The sequence below is a fragment of the Macaca thibetana genome, chromosome 7 (assembly GCF_024542745.1).
Source record: "Macaca thibetana thibetana isolate TM-01 chromosome 7, ASM2454274v1, whole genome shotgun sequence".
NCBI lineage: Eukaryota > Metazoa > Chordata > Mammalia > Primates > Cercopithecidae > Macaca > Macaca thibetana.
The window spans coordinates 91135141-91154348 of NC_065584.1; the positions used below are offsets into that span (position 1 = coordinate 91135141).

Consider the following 19208-nt stretch of genomic DNA (forward strand, 5'->3'; position numbering starts at 1 on the left):
CTGGAGTACAGTCCGTGATCTCAATCCATTGTAACCTCTGCCTCCCGGGTTCAAGTGATTCTCCTGCCTCAGCCTCCTGAGTAGCTAGGATTACAGGCACCTGCCACCACATCTGGTTAATGTTTGTATTTTTAGTAGAGACGGGGTTTCACCATGTTGGCCAGGCTGGTCTTGAACTTCTGACCTCAAGTGATCGGCCCGCCTCAGCCTCCTAAAGTGCTGGGATTACAAGTGTGAGCCACCACACCTGGCCTTTACATGTAGATGTTTTATCTATTTGTCTTACTTGGTTATATAATATAAAATAGGACATAGCTTTTTTTTTTTCCAAATGGAAAAATAATTGGAGTAGCATTATTAAACAACACTATCATTTATCTCTGAATCGCACTGTTCTCTTTATTCTATTAAGTTCCCATATACCCTGGCATTGCTTTCTGGAGTCTTTAGTCTGTTTCAGTGATGCATTAATTTAATTCTGTGTCAGTTCTATATTGTTTTGATTATAATACTTTATAGAAGATTCTATCATTTGACAAGTCTGTCCTAACTATTATTGTTCAATTTTTTTTCTTGCAATTCTCAGTTACCATTCAATTTGAACTTTACAATTATTTTATCTCTATTTCCCTAAAGCCTTCCAGAGATTTGGATTAGAATTAACATCAGTTTCCATGTTAAGAGAGGTAATTTGATAATAAATTTCCTTATCTGCAAACATGGTATGTCTGTACTATCCACCTAGTGCTTTATATCCTATCCTTTAATAAAAATTTCACAAGTTTCTTCATATAGATTCTGTTCCTTTCTCATGATATTTATTACTAGATATTTAAATGTGTGGTACAAATATAAATGACATTTTCTCCCTAACTTTGATTTCTAATTTATGAAGACATAAAAGCTGCTGATCTTTGTATGCTATCTTATATTTAGCCACCTTACTAAATTCTTTTATGTGTCTGAAATATTTTTTTGGTAGCATATCTTGAGTTTTCTAGATAGGTGATATTCAAGCATATCACCTATAAAGACCTTTCTGGTTCTTTTTTCCCAGTATTTATAATGTCTATTTCCTTTTTATCCATCTTATTGCATTAGACAGATGGTAGTGGTGACAGTGGGCCCTCACTCCTCTCCTATTCCTGATTTTAATGGCCATAGTTTGAATACATCCACATTTAATATAAAAATTATTATATATGGCTACAGAATTCATCTAAAGTTTTTCTTAACATACCAATATAGTAATGTTTGTTTTTCTTTAATATAATGTTGAATAAATTATTGATATTTTAAGGTAAACTTTAAAATATTTAAAACATTATTTAAACATATCATCATATAGAAAAGTACAGAAATCACAGTTGCTCTGTGATTTTCACAAGATGAACACACTAATCACCACCAAGGTCAAGAACAAGAACCTCAGAAGACCACCTTGGGTCCCACTGCTAAGCAAAACCCATACCCCAAAGGGAACCACTATTCCAAATTCTAACACTATAGTCTGGTTTGGCCTGTTTGAACAGCATGAATGTTGCTGTGCCTGGTTTCTTTTGTCAACATTATACTTCTGGAATTCATCCATGTTGCTTTGTGTACTGTAGTTTATTCATTTTCATTGCTGTGTAGTAATGATGGACATTTGGGCTGTTTGTAGTGTGGAGCTACTACAAATCCTGTCTCCATAAAAATAGTGTATTTGGTACATATGAGCATATACATTTGTGAGGAACACACTTAAGATCAAAACTGGGCCTCTTATAGTGAGGAGAGACAGACATTAATATATAATAGACTGAGAGGGGAGTGAGAGCTGTATGACTTTTGATAGTACCCAAATAATGACCTTTTCTCCTTCAGAAACTATGCTGTGTCATCTACATGTGCATTCTTGTGGGAAGTGCTACAGATTTATCCTTCTCCTTTTTAGCAAAAAAGTTTTTCTTCAGCTTAAAAGTAAAAGGAAAGGGGAGAAGTGGATATGGAGATGGAAAGAAACTATGTCACCTAGAAAGAATAAACCTTGGCTTGGACAAAGAGTCTGTCATCTTGGCAGAGCTACTTAAGGCTAAGTTTTGTTCTGAGAATGTATTTATATAATTCTGAGTTGACTTTTTTCTTCAGCACTTATAAAATATAGTTGTATTGTTTTCTGGACTTCAAAGTTTCTGATGAGAAGTTAACAATCTTTTTGAATTACTCCTTTGTATGTAATGTTATTTCTCAGGTTACTTTCAAAATTTTCTTTTTATCTTTTGTTTTCATCAGCTTTGCCTATGCATGGTTTTCTTTGAATTTATACTGCTTAGGATTTGCTACACTTCTTGAAAATGTAAATTTGTTTTTCATCAAATTTGGGAAATTTTTAAACATTATTTCTTCAAATATGTTTGTTACTGATGTTACCTATTCTCTCCCTATTTTCCTTCTAGGATGCCAATTATACATGCACAAGACTCTTTTATATTGGCTGGCAAGTCCCTGATGCTGTGTTCATTTTTGTTTTCAATGTCTTTTCTATGTGTCCTTCAGATGGGATCAATTCTACTGATCTATCTCTAGTTCAGTGACATTTCCTCTGTTCCAACCATTCTGCTATGAAGTCCATTAAGTTAATTTTTTACTTCAGACACTGTTTTCAATTCTAGATTTTCCTTTTTTTTAGTCTCGATTTTTCTGGCCTTTTCATTCATTAATCATTGAGAATAACTGTAACAGTTGCTTTGAAATCTCTGTGTGTCACTTCAACAATTTGGGTCATCTAAAGTTGGAATCTCTGCTGGTCACCTTTCCTTTTGAGAATGGGTCACATTTTCCTGATTCTTTACATGTCTTGTAATTTTGGAATGTTTCCTAGATACTGTGAAAGTTATATTGTAGAGACCCTGGGTTCTCTTATATTCTGTTAACACTTAAAAGTAATTAATATTTTTGTTTTAACAACAATTAACTTCATGGGTGTCAAACTGCAAACTCAGTCTCTTTTTATTTATTTATTTATTTATTTTTTCATATGTAGCTCTTTTTTCTTTTTCTTTTTTTTATTATTATCTGAGTTTAAAGTATAATAAACTCGGTCTCTTAAATGACAGTTTCAATCACACTTGAGTACTTTCATCTGCAGCCAGGCCACTTTGGTCCTGCTCCATGAAAGTGTGTTTCAGGTATCCGATACTGGGGGCAGGCAGCCCCTACATAAAAATGGACTACTTTTAGTATATTGGTTTAACTCAGAATACATTTCTCATACAAGCAACTCTATTACCCTCAGTGGTTATATTAATAAACCCTTAGAATAGTATTTAACCAATTTGGACACAAATCCAGTTATAATTGCTTATTTACACAATAAAAAGCAAAGCAGTGGCTTGGTTTTTTTTTTTTTTTTCTTTTTTACATGATTAAACAACTGGAAAAAATCATCCTGTAGAGGATTACTTTTACCGTTAAGTTCTCCTCAGTAAGCATGTGTGCCAATTACCATTCTCTAAAATTCTAACATGGAATGAACCTCTCTTTCTGGCTATAATGTAGAAGAAAAAGGACATTTACTCCTGTAATAACAAGAAAAACCCAGAAAAAATGAAGATCATTCCTTTCCATGAGGCTAGCAAATAGTATAGATGCCATGAAGCTGTGATAGCCAGTCTCCAAGTGGGGCCCGAATGGTCCTGGCTCCTAGTGGTCACTCCCTTCCTACTTTGAATAGGGTTGACCTGTGTAATCAACGGGATTTAACAGAAACAAGTGTGTGGCTTTGAAGCTAGGTCATAAAACACAGTTCCATGCTATACATTTCCATCGCTCTACCTCTCTTAGGGTATTTATTATTTGTATTACAGTTATTTTTGCATATCAAGATAAACATTTAAACTATATTTGTTTTTCCCACAATTTCTAGCACTGTGCTGATTTGCTAATGTTCACAAATTATTTGACAAATAAACACAGAATAAGGAGAAGCTAACTTTGTTTGCATTTCCATGAATACCAAAGATAATTTTATGAGACTTCTGAGATTTCTTAAAACTGCAACATTTGCTATTTGCTGTTTCTATACCTGTTTATAAGTTTTATACCCCATTCTCTCTCTATTCTCCTTCCGAGATATGAATCTGAGATAAATATATATATATATATCTCAGACTTTTCTTATATTGCCTCACAAGTCCCTAAAGCTGTGTTCATTTTGCTCAGTTGTTGCTCTAATTCTTAGACCCTCAATCTGAAAAGGGTACTGCAATTGTTTCAGAGCTTGTACAGCACAGCAGAAGCTATTCTTATATCCCGGGCCTACATCTAGGCCAGATGCAACATATGATAGCAGTGAAGAACCAAAGGAGTTGATCTTTCAGGTCTCAGATTAAATATTACTTCCTTAAAGAGAACTAGTACCAAGTTTGTTACATTATTTAGGGTTTGCTTGACTCCCTGGCTAGATCAGAAGGTCCATGAGGGCAGGTACTGTGTTGCTTAGCGCATCACTGTATAGCCATTATCTCATACAGTGACCAGAGTAGTTGCTCAATAAATGTTCACTGAAGGAACAACTGGACCAAAATTCTTGTTCTGAATCAAGAAGGGCACTTTCTAGGCTTCAAATACATGTATGTCCTTTTACTAGATTTCCCCCAGGCCCTTGTGCTACTACCCTTTCCCCCTCCTTTCCTTTAGGCTGAGGCACGAAGCAACACTACTTTGAACTGGAACTGGGAAGTCCCTTTCCACATATCCAACAGATAAAAGAGGCAGAAGAAAGGAGACTCTTAATGCTGTTGTGTCAAAGCTTCAGCAGTTATCATCTATTAAAATTCTGAACACATTTTGCCATAGAAATATGTAAGTATAATTTAGGGGGTGCAAAATAGTCAATGAGTCAATAGACTCTTCAATGAGTTTGCTTACCAAGGTAGTGGCCAGAGCCATTTCTATGAAGAAAGCATTCTGAGTTCAGAGTTAAACCAACAGGCTAAAAAGGCCTTTAGATTATAGGCCATTTGTAAGTAGGACTGCTTATTCCCTCAATACTACTATTAGAAAACTGGTTGTTTGATACCTATATTGTTAATAATTTTATTTCTCTATTACTACTAACAAAAGTTTAATAATAAAAAAAGTCGACTTCTACCTAATTTGTGTATTTTCCCCTAGTGTTTTGCTTTTTTTAAAAAGATTTGGAGTTCTCATCAAATTTACTACCACTGCTACCAGACACCAAGTCAAAGACTTAAAAATATCTCTCTACTTAGCACAAACAGAACTTTCTAGTAGTCAATAACATCTATATCTAAACAACAAAGTATAAGGTACTTTTTCTTTTTTTTTTTTTTGAGACGGAGTCTCGCTCTGTCGCCCAGGCTGGAGTGCAGTGGCCGGATCTCAGCTCACTGCAAGCTCCGCCTCCCGGGTTTATGCCATTCTCCTGCCTCAGCCTCCCGAGTAGCTGGGACTACAGGCGCCTGCCACCTCGCCCGGCTAGTTTTTTGTATTTTTTTAGTGGAGACGGGGTTTCACCGCATTAGCCAGGCTGGTCTCGATCTCCTGACCTCCTGATCTGCCAGTCTCAGCCTCCCAAAGTGCTGGGATTACAGGCTTGAGCCACCGTGGCCGGCCCACTTTTTCTTAAATAAGAGCTACTCCTTAATTGTGGCAGAGATGCAGATTGCATTTCAGTTTGGTCGCTGAAGGTTCTGGTGTGGGAAAAAGTGCCTTCAGCTTTGGAGCTTGCTTGCATCATTCTATGTACCATGGTGACTACAGGCATTTTATTCACCACCTGGAAGAATTAGGCTATATTAATGATCCTTTAAGAACTCATTAGGATTAATGACTACATAGTATCACAGCTGTGACATAAGCAGCTGTAGAAAAATCACTGAGCTAAAAACACCAATTCTATCATCTTTGCTTCACAGAAAGTTCCAGAATACATCTCTCAGCTTGGAGTTCATCAGCCTATACAGGCACTGAACTCATCTTGGGCTTTCCCAAGATAACAACTGCATAAGTTTTCCTAAAAGAACTGCTCCTAGGACTGCCCCTGGAGCTGTGCTATGCCAACGGCGGGGAACGACTGTCTTCTATGTATATATTTATTGTCATCCCTTTTCTTGCCAGAACTACACATAGCCTGTGCCAAGTCATGCAGGATGATGGGGACTAGAAGGGGAGAGTCAAACATGCTGATTAGGTTGCCTCCAGGGTATTCACTTGGCTGCTGAAGTGGGGAAAGGAAGGTCAGTCACAAGTGGGTCCTGGTGGTTGAGTGGCCCCATCTTAATCCTTGGCCACTCAGGGAAACACTTTAGGGTGGTTCTGTGCCAGCACTGTAGAAGGAGAAGATGAAACCATCTTTCTAAAAGCCTGACTAAAAAGAAAAGATTATTGCTGCTCTGAAAATAAAAGCCCATTAACTGAAATATCTGTTTTGGTTGCTAGAATCATGATTTATTTTGAGGGACTATCTCAAATGTTGAGTTCTAAATATTTCCAACTGGTAAAATCCTAGATACTAGGACTGTCACTGCAGTAAAATTGTCATTGCAATGGGCTTCGGAGAAAGAAAAACTTCTAAATTAATGCTGATTCCTCTACTTTCTGTGACTAGCACCACTGAGTTTATAATGGCACGTGTGGCAATGTATGTACATCAAACCATCACGTGTACAATTTAAATAATTACAATTTTATTTGCCAACTCTACTTCAATAAAGCTGGGGTATGTGGGGGGGAAATAAAGGTGTTTCTTTCCATAATAAAAAAAGGTATACATGGATTCATTTTTCTTTCAATTAGAAAATAACTTACTGATTGAACCCAGCAGGCAATATTCCAAACTGCCTGCCCAATACCCTTAGTTTCTAAGGATACTTGGTTTAGCATATCAAGGGCAAAGACAAAATTGAACAGAAGTACCAAAAGTAGTTAATCTATTTTTTAGTTCAAAATGTGAAATTGGCCTTACCCACTGCACCCGATGACTTTATTGTACAGATAAGATGGCAAGCCTTTCAGGTGAATGTTGTTATCCACGTATACATACTGTAGTTCTCGAGATCGACCTAAATCTGGATTAGAAAGAAAAGTGCTGTAATTCCTATATACAGGCACCATTATAATGTGAAATATAAAATGTAATACATAATATTAGAAATACTCGAAAATTTCTATTCTGGAAGAAAACCATAAAAAGTGTTATATAAAGTAAGCTATAGCTCAGCCTAAACAAGCCTAGTTCTGCCCCTTGATACAGATTCTTTGCTTGGTCAAACTTTAGTCAGGTTCCTAAACCTTCTTCTAGGTCCACATGTGGACCTTGTAAAATCCAGTTTTAGCAAAGAACTCTGCTAAGTCAGTTTAGCAAGAACCCCTCACTTGGGATATCTGATTGGGTTCCTCCTTTCTCCCCCATCTCCTAGGTCTAATCACCCTGGCCTGTCTTTAGCAAGAATTCTACTTGGTCAGTCATCCCTTTTCTTGCCAGAACTACATATTGTCTCCCTATTCCTGATGTTTCCTCTCAGCAGTTTCCATCCACTGATCACCTTGCTCCTTGGCTGTAAATTCCTACTTGCCCATGTTATATTCAGAGCTGGCCCAATCTCTTTCCCCAACTACAAGACCCAGTTGCAGCGGTTGCTGCACCTAGGCTGATGGTCTCAAATAAAGTCTTCCGTACTATGCTTTAACAAGTGCCACTGAATCACTTTTTCTTTAACACCTTATACAGAGATTTCCTGTGTCTCACCTCCCATGGCAAAGGTGGATGGAGGAGAGGATTAGGGATCAGGCATTGGCTAGGCAGGAGTCTTAGGATCCAGGCAGATGTAGGAATAGAGAGAACTTCCCTGTGAGGAAGAAGTAAAGCAGAACCCAAACCCCAGTCCCGTGAGGTGGGACAGTGGCATAGACAAGACTTAAAGGCCAGAGAGCAGGGGCTGGAATGGGTATGAACCTGGAAAAGGAAGAAGTTGAGAAAGGGGGCCCCAAAAGAAGGGTCTACAACAGTAACAAGAATGTCAGAAAGAGGCAGAACTCAAGTATTTCCCAGAGGTAGCAGGGCAGTGAGAAGGCAAAGAGTGGAAGAGGATCCAGTGAGGAAATAAGGCTGAAAGTACGGATGGAGATTCCCAGCAAGAACAGGTGGTAGAGACACTTCTCAGATATCCAGGCCATCCCTTCCCATGTGCCTAGGAATGTGCAACCAGCTCTCCTCTCCACTCCTAAGCACTCACTGACTAGGGCTATTTGTCTTCATTGTCACAGAGGTACACAACAGAGTCCTGAGCAGTCTTGCTAACCATCTGCTCTTAAGAAAGAACATAATATGGCGGGGGTGGGAGGTGGTGGTGCTTATGCCTATAATCCCAGCACCCTGGGAGGCCAAGGCAGGTGGATTGCTAGAGCCCAGAAGTTCAAGACCTGTCTGGGCCACATGGTGAAACCCTATCTCTACCAAAAAATACAAAAAAATTAGCCAGGTATGGTGGCATGTGTCTCTAGTTTCAGCTGCTCGGGAAAGGTGAGAGGATTGTTTGAGCCTGGGAGGTTGAGGCTGCAATGAGCCAAGATCATTCCACTGCATCCAGCTTGTGCAACACAGCCAGACCCTGACTAAAAATTTTAAAAAAAGAGAGAGAAAAAAGAAAGAACATAGTCTTTGAAAGGTTTTCTAGGGTTCTGCTTATGAAAACAGAAGATAGGCTGAAGGACAGCTCTTCCTCTTAATCTTTCTTTAGTTTAGGAAAGTCAAAGGCCCAGATAGCTACATTAGGAGGCTTTTAGATTCATTTATATTGCAAAAGAAAACCCATTTAACCATTAAGGACCTTTAGGCCTATGCTAGGCCTTGGAAATACAGCTATGAATACAGTATTAACCTATGTGGAAACAGGAAAAACGGTAACTGTAATATAATACGATCACTTCTGTTAGAGAAGCTGGTTGAAGGTCTTATGGTTCACAAATGGGTTCTGGATAATTTGTCCCAGAAAGCAGGAGGAGCGTAATATAAAGTTAAGGTAAGAAAGAGTTCCTGTGGGAGACGGTAGGGTGGGTTAACATTACTTCCTGCTGGTCCTATTACAATCATCCTGCCCAGTTACAAAAATGAACCACAATTTCCCTCAAAAGGGTTACAACAATTTACACACCTACCAGCCACGTATGAGAGCACCTGCTTCCTCATAGGAAGCAAAACGTCATGTTTTAAAATTTTTGCCATCCTTATAGGTAAGAAAAGGTATCTTGACATTGTTTTAACTTGCATTTTTCTACTTATGAGTTTGAACATTTCAAAACTATGTCTGAGGGGCATTTATATACATTTTGTAAACTGCCTGTTCAAATATTTTTCTCATTTTTTGATCAGGTTTTTGGTATTTTACCCCTTGTTTTTATGAGTCCTTTATGTATCAGGGACATGAGTTCCACATCTGTGGTTTATGTTATAAATACTTTCTCTCAGTTTGTCAGCTGTCATTTAACTTAGTTGATGATGTATTTTTGTCATGCAAAATTCTGAAAAGTCTTCCAATTTATCTTTTTTAAAAATTGCCTCCAGATTTTGAGTCGTAGTTAGAAAACCTCTTCCCTGTGACATCCAAGTTTAAGCAGAATTCACCCATATTTTCTTCTAGTGTTCATATGGTTTCATTTTTCTCTTCCTTTTTTTTTTTTACACAAATTGAGTTCTAATTCATTTGGAGTCTATTCTTATACATGGCATAAAAGTACAGCTAATAATTCCCCTTTTCAAATGGTGATTCAGCTGTCTCAGTGTCATTTATGAACTTTTTAGTCCATTTTTACTCCAGTACACCAAAAAGAAAAAAAGATCTCTAAGACTAGAAAATAAAAACAATTATAAAGTGTACATATTCCAGAAGAGAAAAACTGTGGTGCTAATTGAGCTGCAAATATGTAAAAAATAAGAGACGAAACCCCAAAGATTTCACAAAAAAACTAGCAGAACTTATAAATGAATTCACTATAGCTACAGGATACATTTCAACATATAAAACTCATTGATTTTCTATATACAAATAACAACCGACCAGAGAAAGAAATCAAGAAAACAATCCCATTTTTGATAGTATTTTTAAAAAGTACCTAGAAATGAATGTAACTAAGCAGGTGAAAATGTAACTAAGGAGGTGAAAAGATACACTGAAAACTATAAAAAACTGATGGGAGAAAATTAATAATACACAAATAAATGGAGAGATATCCAGTGTTCGTGGATGGGAAGAATTAATATTGTTAAAATATCCAAACTACCCAAAGCAATATACAGATTTAATGTAATGTCTATCAAAATTCCAATGGCATTCTTCACAGAAATAGAAAAAAAATCCTAAAATTCATATGGAGCAAAAAATAAAACAACAATAACAACAACAACAACAACAATAAAACCCAAATAGCCAAAGCAATACTGAGACAGAAAAATAAAACTGGAGGCATCTCACTTCCTGATTTAAAATTACTTTACAAAGCTATGGTAACAAAAGCACTATGATGCTGGCACAAAAACAGAAACCTGGACCAATGGAACAGAACAGAGAGTCCAGAAATAAATCCAAACATATATGGGTACCAAGAGGACATAACAGGGAACAGAAAGTGTCTTCAAGAGATGGTGCTGGGAACGCTGGATTTCCACATGCAAAAGAATAAAATTGGACCCTTATCTTACACAATACACACAAATCAACGCAAAACTGATTAAGAAACCTAAATATAGAACCTGAAACCATAAAGCTCCTAGAATAAAACATAGGAGAAAAGCTCCTTGACACTGGCCTTGGCAATGATTTTTTCGATATCACACCAAAAGCTCAGGCTACAAAAACAAAAATAAAGGAGACTACATCAAATTAAAAAGCTTCTGCACATCAAAGAAAACAATTAACAAAATGAAAAGGCAACCTACTCACTGGGAAAAAAAAATAAGTGCAAACCACATAACTGATAAGAGGTTAATATCCAAAATTTATAAAGAACTCTTATAACCCAATAGCAGAAAAACAACTCGATTAAATAATGGGCAAAGCATCTAAACAGACATTTTTCCAAAGAACATATACAAAAGGCCAACAGGTATATGAAAAGGTGCTTAACATCACTAGTAAAGGAAATGCAAATTAAAACCACTATGAGATTACCACCTCACACCTATAAGGATGGCTATTATAAAAAAGGTAAGAGATAACAAATGTTGGTGAGGGTGTGGAGAAAAGGGAACCCTAGTACGTGTTAGTAGGACTGTAGATTGGTGCAGCCATTATGGAAAATAGTATGGAGGTTCCTAAAGAAATGAAAAATAGAACTACCACATGACTCAGCAATCCCTCTTCTGGGTATATATCCAAAGGAGATACAATCATCGCCTCATAAAGACATCTGCACTCCCATATTCACTGCAGCATTATTCACCACAGCCCAAGATATGGAAACACTGTAAATGCCAATTGATGAATGACCAGATAAAGAAATGTGGTATGTATACATAATGGAATATTTTTCAGCCTTAAAAAAGAGACTTATGCCACAACCTGGATGAATCTGGAAGACATTATACTAAGTGAAATAAGCCAGACACACAAAGAAAAATGTTGCACAATCTCACTTATATACAGAATATTTTTTAAAAAAGAGCTCCACGCCTGTAATCCCAGCACTTTGGGAGGCCAAGTCGGGCACATCACGAGGTCAGGAGGTGGAGACCATCCTGGCTAACACGGTGAAACCGTCTCTACTAAAAATACAAAAACATTAGCCATGATGGCGGGTGCCTGTAGTCCCAGCTACTCGGGAGGCTGAGGCAAGAAAAGGGCATGAACCCAGGAGGCAGAGCTTGCAGTGAGTCGAAATCGTACCACTACACTCCAGCCTGGGCGACAGAGTGAGACTCCATCTCAAAACAAATAAATAAAATGAAATAAAATAAAAAAGAGCTCAAGTACACAAGAAGACTGAAACAGGGGTTATCATGTGGGAAGAAGGTAAGGATGGAAAATAGCAGACATGTAGGATGAACAAGTTCAGAGATCCTAATGTACGACATGAAGACTAAGGTTAATAAACTTGTACTGTATTACAGAATTTTGTTAAATATATTTTTAGCTGCTCTTGTCATGAAAAACTATGTGAGATGATAGATATGTTCATTTGTTTGTCTACAGTAACCACTTTACTATTTATTTGTATCCCATAATATCATGTTATAAACCTGAAATATACATAAGAAAATTTACTTAAAAAAAAGTACACACACACACACACACAAAACCTTCTTCAATGGAAAATAACACCAAACAGAGGTCATACAATTTGGAAGGGAAAAATGTGTACCACGTATACAGGTTTTTATGTATTTTTTAAATGGATAATGGTTGTAATGAAAATATTTTTGATAAGTATGCTTCCATTAAAGCTGGAGAAGTAAATTTACAATGAATTCTGGCTTTAGTATAAACAAAATATTTAAACTTAGAATAAAGTCAAGTTTTAATACACCTACTTTCAGTTTTTGATATTTTTTCAAGTACTTTAATGCCCTAAAAAAATTAATGTTCTAGAAAAAAATCATAGGAGTGCACATTCTTCCTTTTGCCTTGGGCTTCAAATGTCTCAACATGGCATTGCCAGATCCTGTCTTGATTCAGATTTTTGCTATTTTGTTTACCATGGATTTCTTTGCATTAATTTTATTTCTTAAAATATTGTATTAAAATGTAATTTATCTTAAAACAAAAGGAAACAAGAGTCATTTAAGGCCAGAATTTTAAGATCAGCTTGGGAAACAGCAAGATTCTGTCTCTACAAAATAATTAGCTGGGAGTGGTGGCACATGCCTATAGTTCCAGCTACTCAGGAAGCTGAGGCAGAAGGATCACTTGAGCCCAGGAGTTCGAGGCTGTACTGAGCCACAGTTGCACCACTGCACTCTAGCTTGGGTGACAGAGCAAGACCCTGTCTCAAAAAACATGAATGAATGAATGAATGAATGGATGAATGAATGAATGAACGAACGACTATTAGCTGGGCATTGTGGCCCACGTCTATAGTCCCACCTACTCAGGAAGCTGAGGCAGGAGGATCACTTGAGCCCAGTAGTTCAAGGCTGCAGTGAGCCATGACTGCGCCACTACACTCCAGCCTGGGCAACAGAGTGAGACCCTGCTAAAAAAAATAAAAAATAAAAAGAGAGGCGCTAACTCAGAAATAAGTCACTGAAGAGAATAATTTGCTCACCGTGGGGATAAGAGGACTCATGTGTCTGACTATTCACTTACAAGGCATGTGAGCAGAGCTTCTGTTTGCTCAATGTTAAATGGGGTAACAGTACCTGGTCCCTCAATATTACCAGTTGCAAGGTTACTGAATGTTTAAAACAATTGTGATATTTAAATCAGCATACAATATGTTTTTTAAGCATCAGACTAGAGAATTACCAAAATATTGCATACTGTTAACTTAAGTAAACATTCATGGACATATCTATTGGTGTAAAAGGCAACACATTTATAAAATATAGATGGGAAAACTATAAATACCAGAATCCACTTGCATAAAAAAGGCCTCAACATGGTACTAAAAATGCCTATTTTATTTCTTCACTACTTCTCTGGTATACATAAAGAACTCTTACAACTCAGTAGCAGAAAAACAACTCAATTAAAATATGGGCAAAGCATCTAAACAGACATTTTCCCAAAGAACATATACGAAAGGCCAACAGGTATATGAAAAGGTGCTCAACAAATCCTACAGTCACAAATAGAAGACTTTAAAAACACATAGAACACCTTGGAATTTTTTTTTTTTTTTCCAAAATGAAACTGCGTTGATAAAATGCAAATGATCTCTGGTCTCAGATTTGTCTTTCAGAGCCCCTTGAAAGACAAATCTGAGCAGGGCTCACAGAAAGCAGGAAATATTCTTTACTTGGGTATATGCAATGGTAAGGGGCAGAGCATACTAGTTAAAAGAGCAGGAGAACAGACTTGGAGTCAGACAACCTGGGTTTGAATCCTTGTTCTAATTACTAAATGTGTGGCTTAGTTTCCTCATCTGTATAATGGGGAAAATAAAGCTGTCCTCAGGTTTAGTGAGAATTGCTAACAAGGTTTAAAAATTATCAAATAGAATTCTTGGCACACAACCTTCTCCAATATATGGCAGTTACTGTTCTCTTTATTAGTAAGTGACATATTTGGAAGTACGTGCCTACAGTAGAAGGCGGCCAATTAAAATTGAGAATTCTCTTTGGCATGCAGCAAATGGTAGTAACACTTTTCTATACTTTAATTGCACAGAAAAGAGTTGGAGGCAACAGCCTCTAGAGACAATGATTTATCCCCTCAAACCAAGGACACAAAATGAGACATGACAGAGGAAGCACCTCTTTTCTCTATACTGCAAAAGAGCTTGTGCAAATTAAATGAGGTGACATGCAAAGATCACACAATAAAGTTAAATAAAAGCTGGCACTTGCTACCTCTTACTAGTTTAGTCTTCTTTCCCTATGTTAGTTTTATAGGAAAAAACGAGTTGATAATTTAAAAATGCTATTAGGTTCAGATCTTGTCTTCGCTTTTCAATATTCCAGATAATTCAGTTTGTACCTCCTGGCTACTTTGAGGAAGGTAATTTTTTAATATATGCCCACCATGAAACAGACTATTTTATGTTAAAGCTGAAAGAAAATCAGTACCTGCTATGTTCAGATTATACATTAGGCAGCATAATGCCACATGGACATGAGTATGTAATACAGACACTTAAATTTTCCAAATACACAATCTGATAAAGAGTAGGGAATGGCAGTACTGAAATTAGATAATGCAGTGGGTGCTGGAGTCAGAACTGAGTCTGAATCCTGCTTCCCCACTTGCTAACTGCTTCCTGACATGAAGGGAAATGAAATGTTCTGAGCCTGTTTCCTACACTGCAACAAGGGGATAAGAGTACCTTTCTCACAGACCTGTTACGAAGATTAAACAACATATATGGTGCCCAGCTTTATTCCTGGCAAAATAATTGGTACTCGATACATCTTAGTCTTTTACCTCCTACTTCTGAATACAAAGAGGAGATCACAAAACAGTGTGGGATGATGAAGAGAACCAGGCAGCTCTGCAGTTTTAGTTGGCACAGCACAGCCTGGTGGGGAGGCCAGGACACCACAGCGCCAGGCAAGGTCACAGGCTGTAAAGGCGGTGCTGTGACAGCCTCTTGAGAGCGTGATCCTGGCCAGAAGGCAGTCGGCTGGCAAAAACCCCAAGCACAATGGAATGGCATTCGTAATCACTACGAGGCTGAAATACAAACATGTACTTCATGAAAAGGCTTTGAGATATTTCTTACATTCTTGAGACAAAAAAACCTTCACTCAATAATTAACTTTGGAAGAGATCACTCATCTACTAACCACTGGGGTGGTTTTCTTCCTTTTATTAATATTAATGCACCAATACCTTACAATAGATATATCATGCAATAATATTTTTTAAAGTTCTTGAGCAAAAAAGGCTCAGTATGTAAAATTTATAAAGCAAGGAGGCTGTCCATCTGCATAGATGCTACGGCCATAAAGAACTTTTTCATGTGGCTTTTTAAAGTACTGTACTGTGTCCAGAATATTTCCTTTTTTTCTTCCAAACTCATAGATCAGAGTTTCTGACTTAGAAATTAGCAAAATCTAGGAGTCCTGCACAAACTCCAATTCTGTTTGTTTGTTTGTTTGTTTGTTTTCAACCTCAAGGCTCTGGCATATGCAGTCCACATGGCTGAAAATGGAACAAAAAGCTCCTGTGTATTCAGACTACTGCCCTTTTAACCATACTGTAAAAGCGAGCATGGAATGACAGCACAGGAGAGGACAGAACAGGGTCTGTGTTTACTCCATGCTGACCAGTATGAAACTCATTTATTTTATCAAAAGGTGAATGTATATTCTCATCCACAAAATGATGGGCCAAAAGAAACAACAACATCAAAGCAATCAACCAAAATAAATTGTTTGGAATGCTCTATCGATGTTAAACCAATTATCACAGCTCAATAAATCAGAGATACTATTAGTCATAATTACAATGCTTTAAATACTATAAAATGTGGGCTTCTTAGTAATAAATTCAGAATAATTTACAGTGTATTCCAAAATAATTCTTAAAATGAATTTAAATTACCTACATGATGCTTTTTACAAAGACAACCCTTCAACCACTTTCTCAGAGTAATAAATTTTTAAGTGCTAGCCTCTTTAAATACACACAACACACAGATTCCATTAACTCTTTTACAAAGTCACTGTCTTTCTAGTCTATTCAGCTTTTACAAAATAAGACCTCACAGTGAATTATAATTTAATAAGATAACTTTATACATGGTAGATCACCAACTGTTAAATTAAAATAAATAGATTTTAATGAATTTGAATGACTGCAGGCTTCCTTTGCTGTTGGTTTAAATATTCATGCTGCAGCATCTCTATTTCTGTTGCACAGTTCAGGTAACAAAGAGATGACAAGCAGTGGGCTGGGCACTGTGCTCAATGCTTGGGGTCCAAACATGAAGACACACACTTCCTACACTTCCTTACAGTCTAGTTACAGAGTAAAAACAGTTCATACTGACTGTATGCTTATGTGGTATTTATAAGTGATACATGTTTTATGGATCTTATTCTCACAATCGTGCTATGAAGTAGGTGCTAATATTACCTTATTACTGAGACTTAAATAACCCTCCTAAGTCCAAGATTACACAGCTATTAAGTGGTAGAGCAGGGATTTAAAGGCACATATGCCTGTTTCACCATGATGGAAGTTAGACAGCCTCCCCCAACACATTATTTCTATACAAGCAGGACACTCCCATGCAGGGCAGGGAGTGGTACTACCTAGCAGGATGCCTGGGGGCTGAGGGTGAGAGAGCTGGTTCTTGCCCAAAGCATCCAGGTACAGTATCGGAGTTGGATCTTGAAGCAGACATTGCCAAGGAGATAAGTGATGAACCAAGTTTCTCTTTGCTTGCTTTAAAGGACTAGAAAACTGGTGGGCTAGTTCTAACTTACAGATTTATGGCAGAAATACCAAGAATTCCTTCAGAGAAGATCCTAGAGAAGGAAACTGGTTGACTGTCCAGTATGGACTTCGAAAATACAACCCTGCCATGACAGCCTGTGTGAAGAGCAAAATGTCTTCACTGCATTGTACCTTGAACTGCTGCTCAGCTGCACTATGTGCCTGTGTTTCTGGTTTGTTTGGAACTTAAAACTTCACTGAAAGCTATGACTGATGGAAACTCTAGATTCTTGCTTTTAAGTCAATTCATAACATCTTCCAGACTTCACTAGTACTGCACATTCTTGTCACTATTTAAAAAGCTGTGAGTTCCAGAACCAGAATAACAAAAAACTCCTGGTAAACATTCTGCTCATGGTGCTAGCCCTCATACTACTATTTTTCTAAGCTTCACGTTGTGCCCTAAGAATGAGCAGCATCTCTTTTTCTTTTAACTGATATTTGGGAGAACAGGGCTCACTTTCTTCACATTAATCATGTCCCACCTCCTAAATCCTACTCCAAAACTTAGAGAAAAATACAAATTTGTTCACTTAAAGCTCACCTAATCTAGCTGTACTTTTCTCTTCATACGTTAGCATAGTAAGTCAACGTCTGGCCCTTGCTGCAGAAGCCACATGAAATAACCGTTAACTTCCTAAGAAAACCTAAACAAGAGAAAAACCCTTATGCAATGAAAGAAAAACAAAGCACTGTCAGAAGACAGTAGAATAGGCTGGGCGTGGTGACTCACGCCTGTAATCCTAGCATTTTGGGAGGCTGATTCGGGTGGATCACCTGACGTCAGGAGTTCGAGACAAGCCTGGCCAACATGGTGAAATCCCCATCTCTACTAAAAATACAAAAATTAGCCAGCCATGGTGGCATGCACCTATAATCCCAGCTACTCAGGAGGCTGAGGCAGGAGAATCGCTTGAACCCGGGAGGCGGAGGTTGTAGTGAGCCCATATCGCGCCACTGCACTCCAGCCTGGGCAACAGAGAGAGACTCCATCTCAAAAAAAAAAAAAAAAAAAAAAAAAAAGACAGTAGAATCGGCTCAGAAGAGTAAGCAGCACAAGGATAAAGAAGAGTTTTTGTTACAAATACTTACAAAAAGACAGAGCTCAAAAAAAAGCATTGCACATCCATTTCCTTGACAAAATTTGCATTCTAGAGTTCTAACTTTTCTCCTGAAAGATCTGTATGGATTTTTGTTAACAGACTCATTCTCTCATTTCTTCCCACTACTAGATTTTGAACCTTGCTTTCAAGACTTTCTTTTCTCTGTTTTCATTACATAGAGACCTGCCCAACAATTACTATAGAACATCATTTTGTCACAAGCTTGGGTCCCCTTTTTGAAAGCAGGTATCACACCTTCTACTCAAACACAGAACTCACTCCAACCTTTGGGACTTTTTGTCCGTACTAGAATAAAGTTCTTCACTGAAATTTACTTAAGGTCACAAATTCTGCAAATTGGTCCCATTAAATAATGACGTCAAGGCCACAGTTCTTCAAACTGCAGATGAAATACATTCACAGTTCAGTACAGTACAGTTTACACTCATCTGTAAGTCTGAGATTAGGAAATTATTAACTGGTTTCCAACTAGTTTCAATACTAGATTGAAGTTTAAATAGTTTTACTGTGTGGACTTTAATTTTTATTAAAAAATAGTAAACAGCAATTCTTTTCCTGACTTTCTAAGCAAATACAGAGAAAGTAGGAACAAGAGACAATAGAAAAAACAAGTACAGTTAACAGATTTGTGCCTTTTATATGCCATTTACAAAAAGAGAAGGGATTTCAGCATGTGCTTTGAAAATGCCTAGGAGCTAGTTTCTAAAACTGCACCAATACTTGCTATATATTTTTTCTACATAAGGCATCCAATTCCTACAAACAAATACAAGTACTACCACTATAAAAAACTGGAGTGTTCTCCTGTTACGTGACAAAGGGCCAGCTTTATACCCTTATCAAAGTCATGGAGTGTGGTCTGGAGGACTGGTAGAATCACGCTAAAACATGAATCTCTGCACTCACATGCTTGCTTGTCCGCTAGAATTGTTCTATAAACAATTTTAGGTTAGTGCAGAGATACATTCATTTTTAAAAATCTATT

General features: G+C 37.4%; 1 protein-coding gene across 7 annotated transcripts in view; it reads right to left on the reverse strand.

Moving 5' to 3' along the window:
• Positions 1–19208, reverse strand: part of LRRC28 (leucine rich repeat containing 28) — a 129426-nt gene that overhangs the window by 22026 nt on the left and 88192 nt on the right. For all 7 annotated transcript variants that reach the window (XM_050799760.1, XM_050799757.1, XM_050799762.1 and 4 more), the window contains one exon: positions 6971–7073. In XM_050799760.1, the coding sequence (XP_050655717.1) occupies positions 6971–7073 (103 nt within the window). The remainder of the gene's footprint in view (positions 1–6970; positions 7074–19208) is intronic.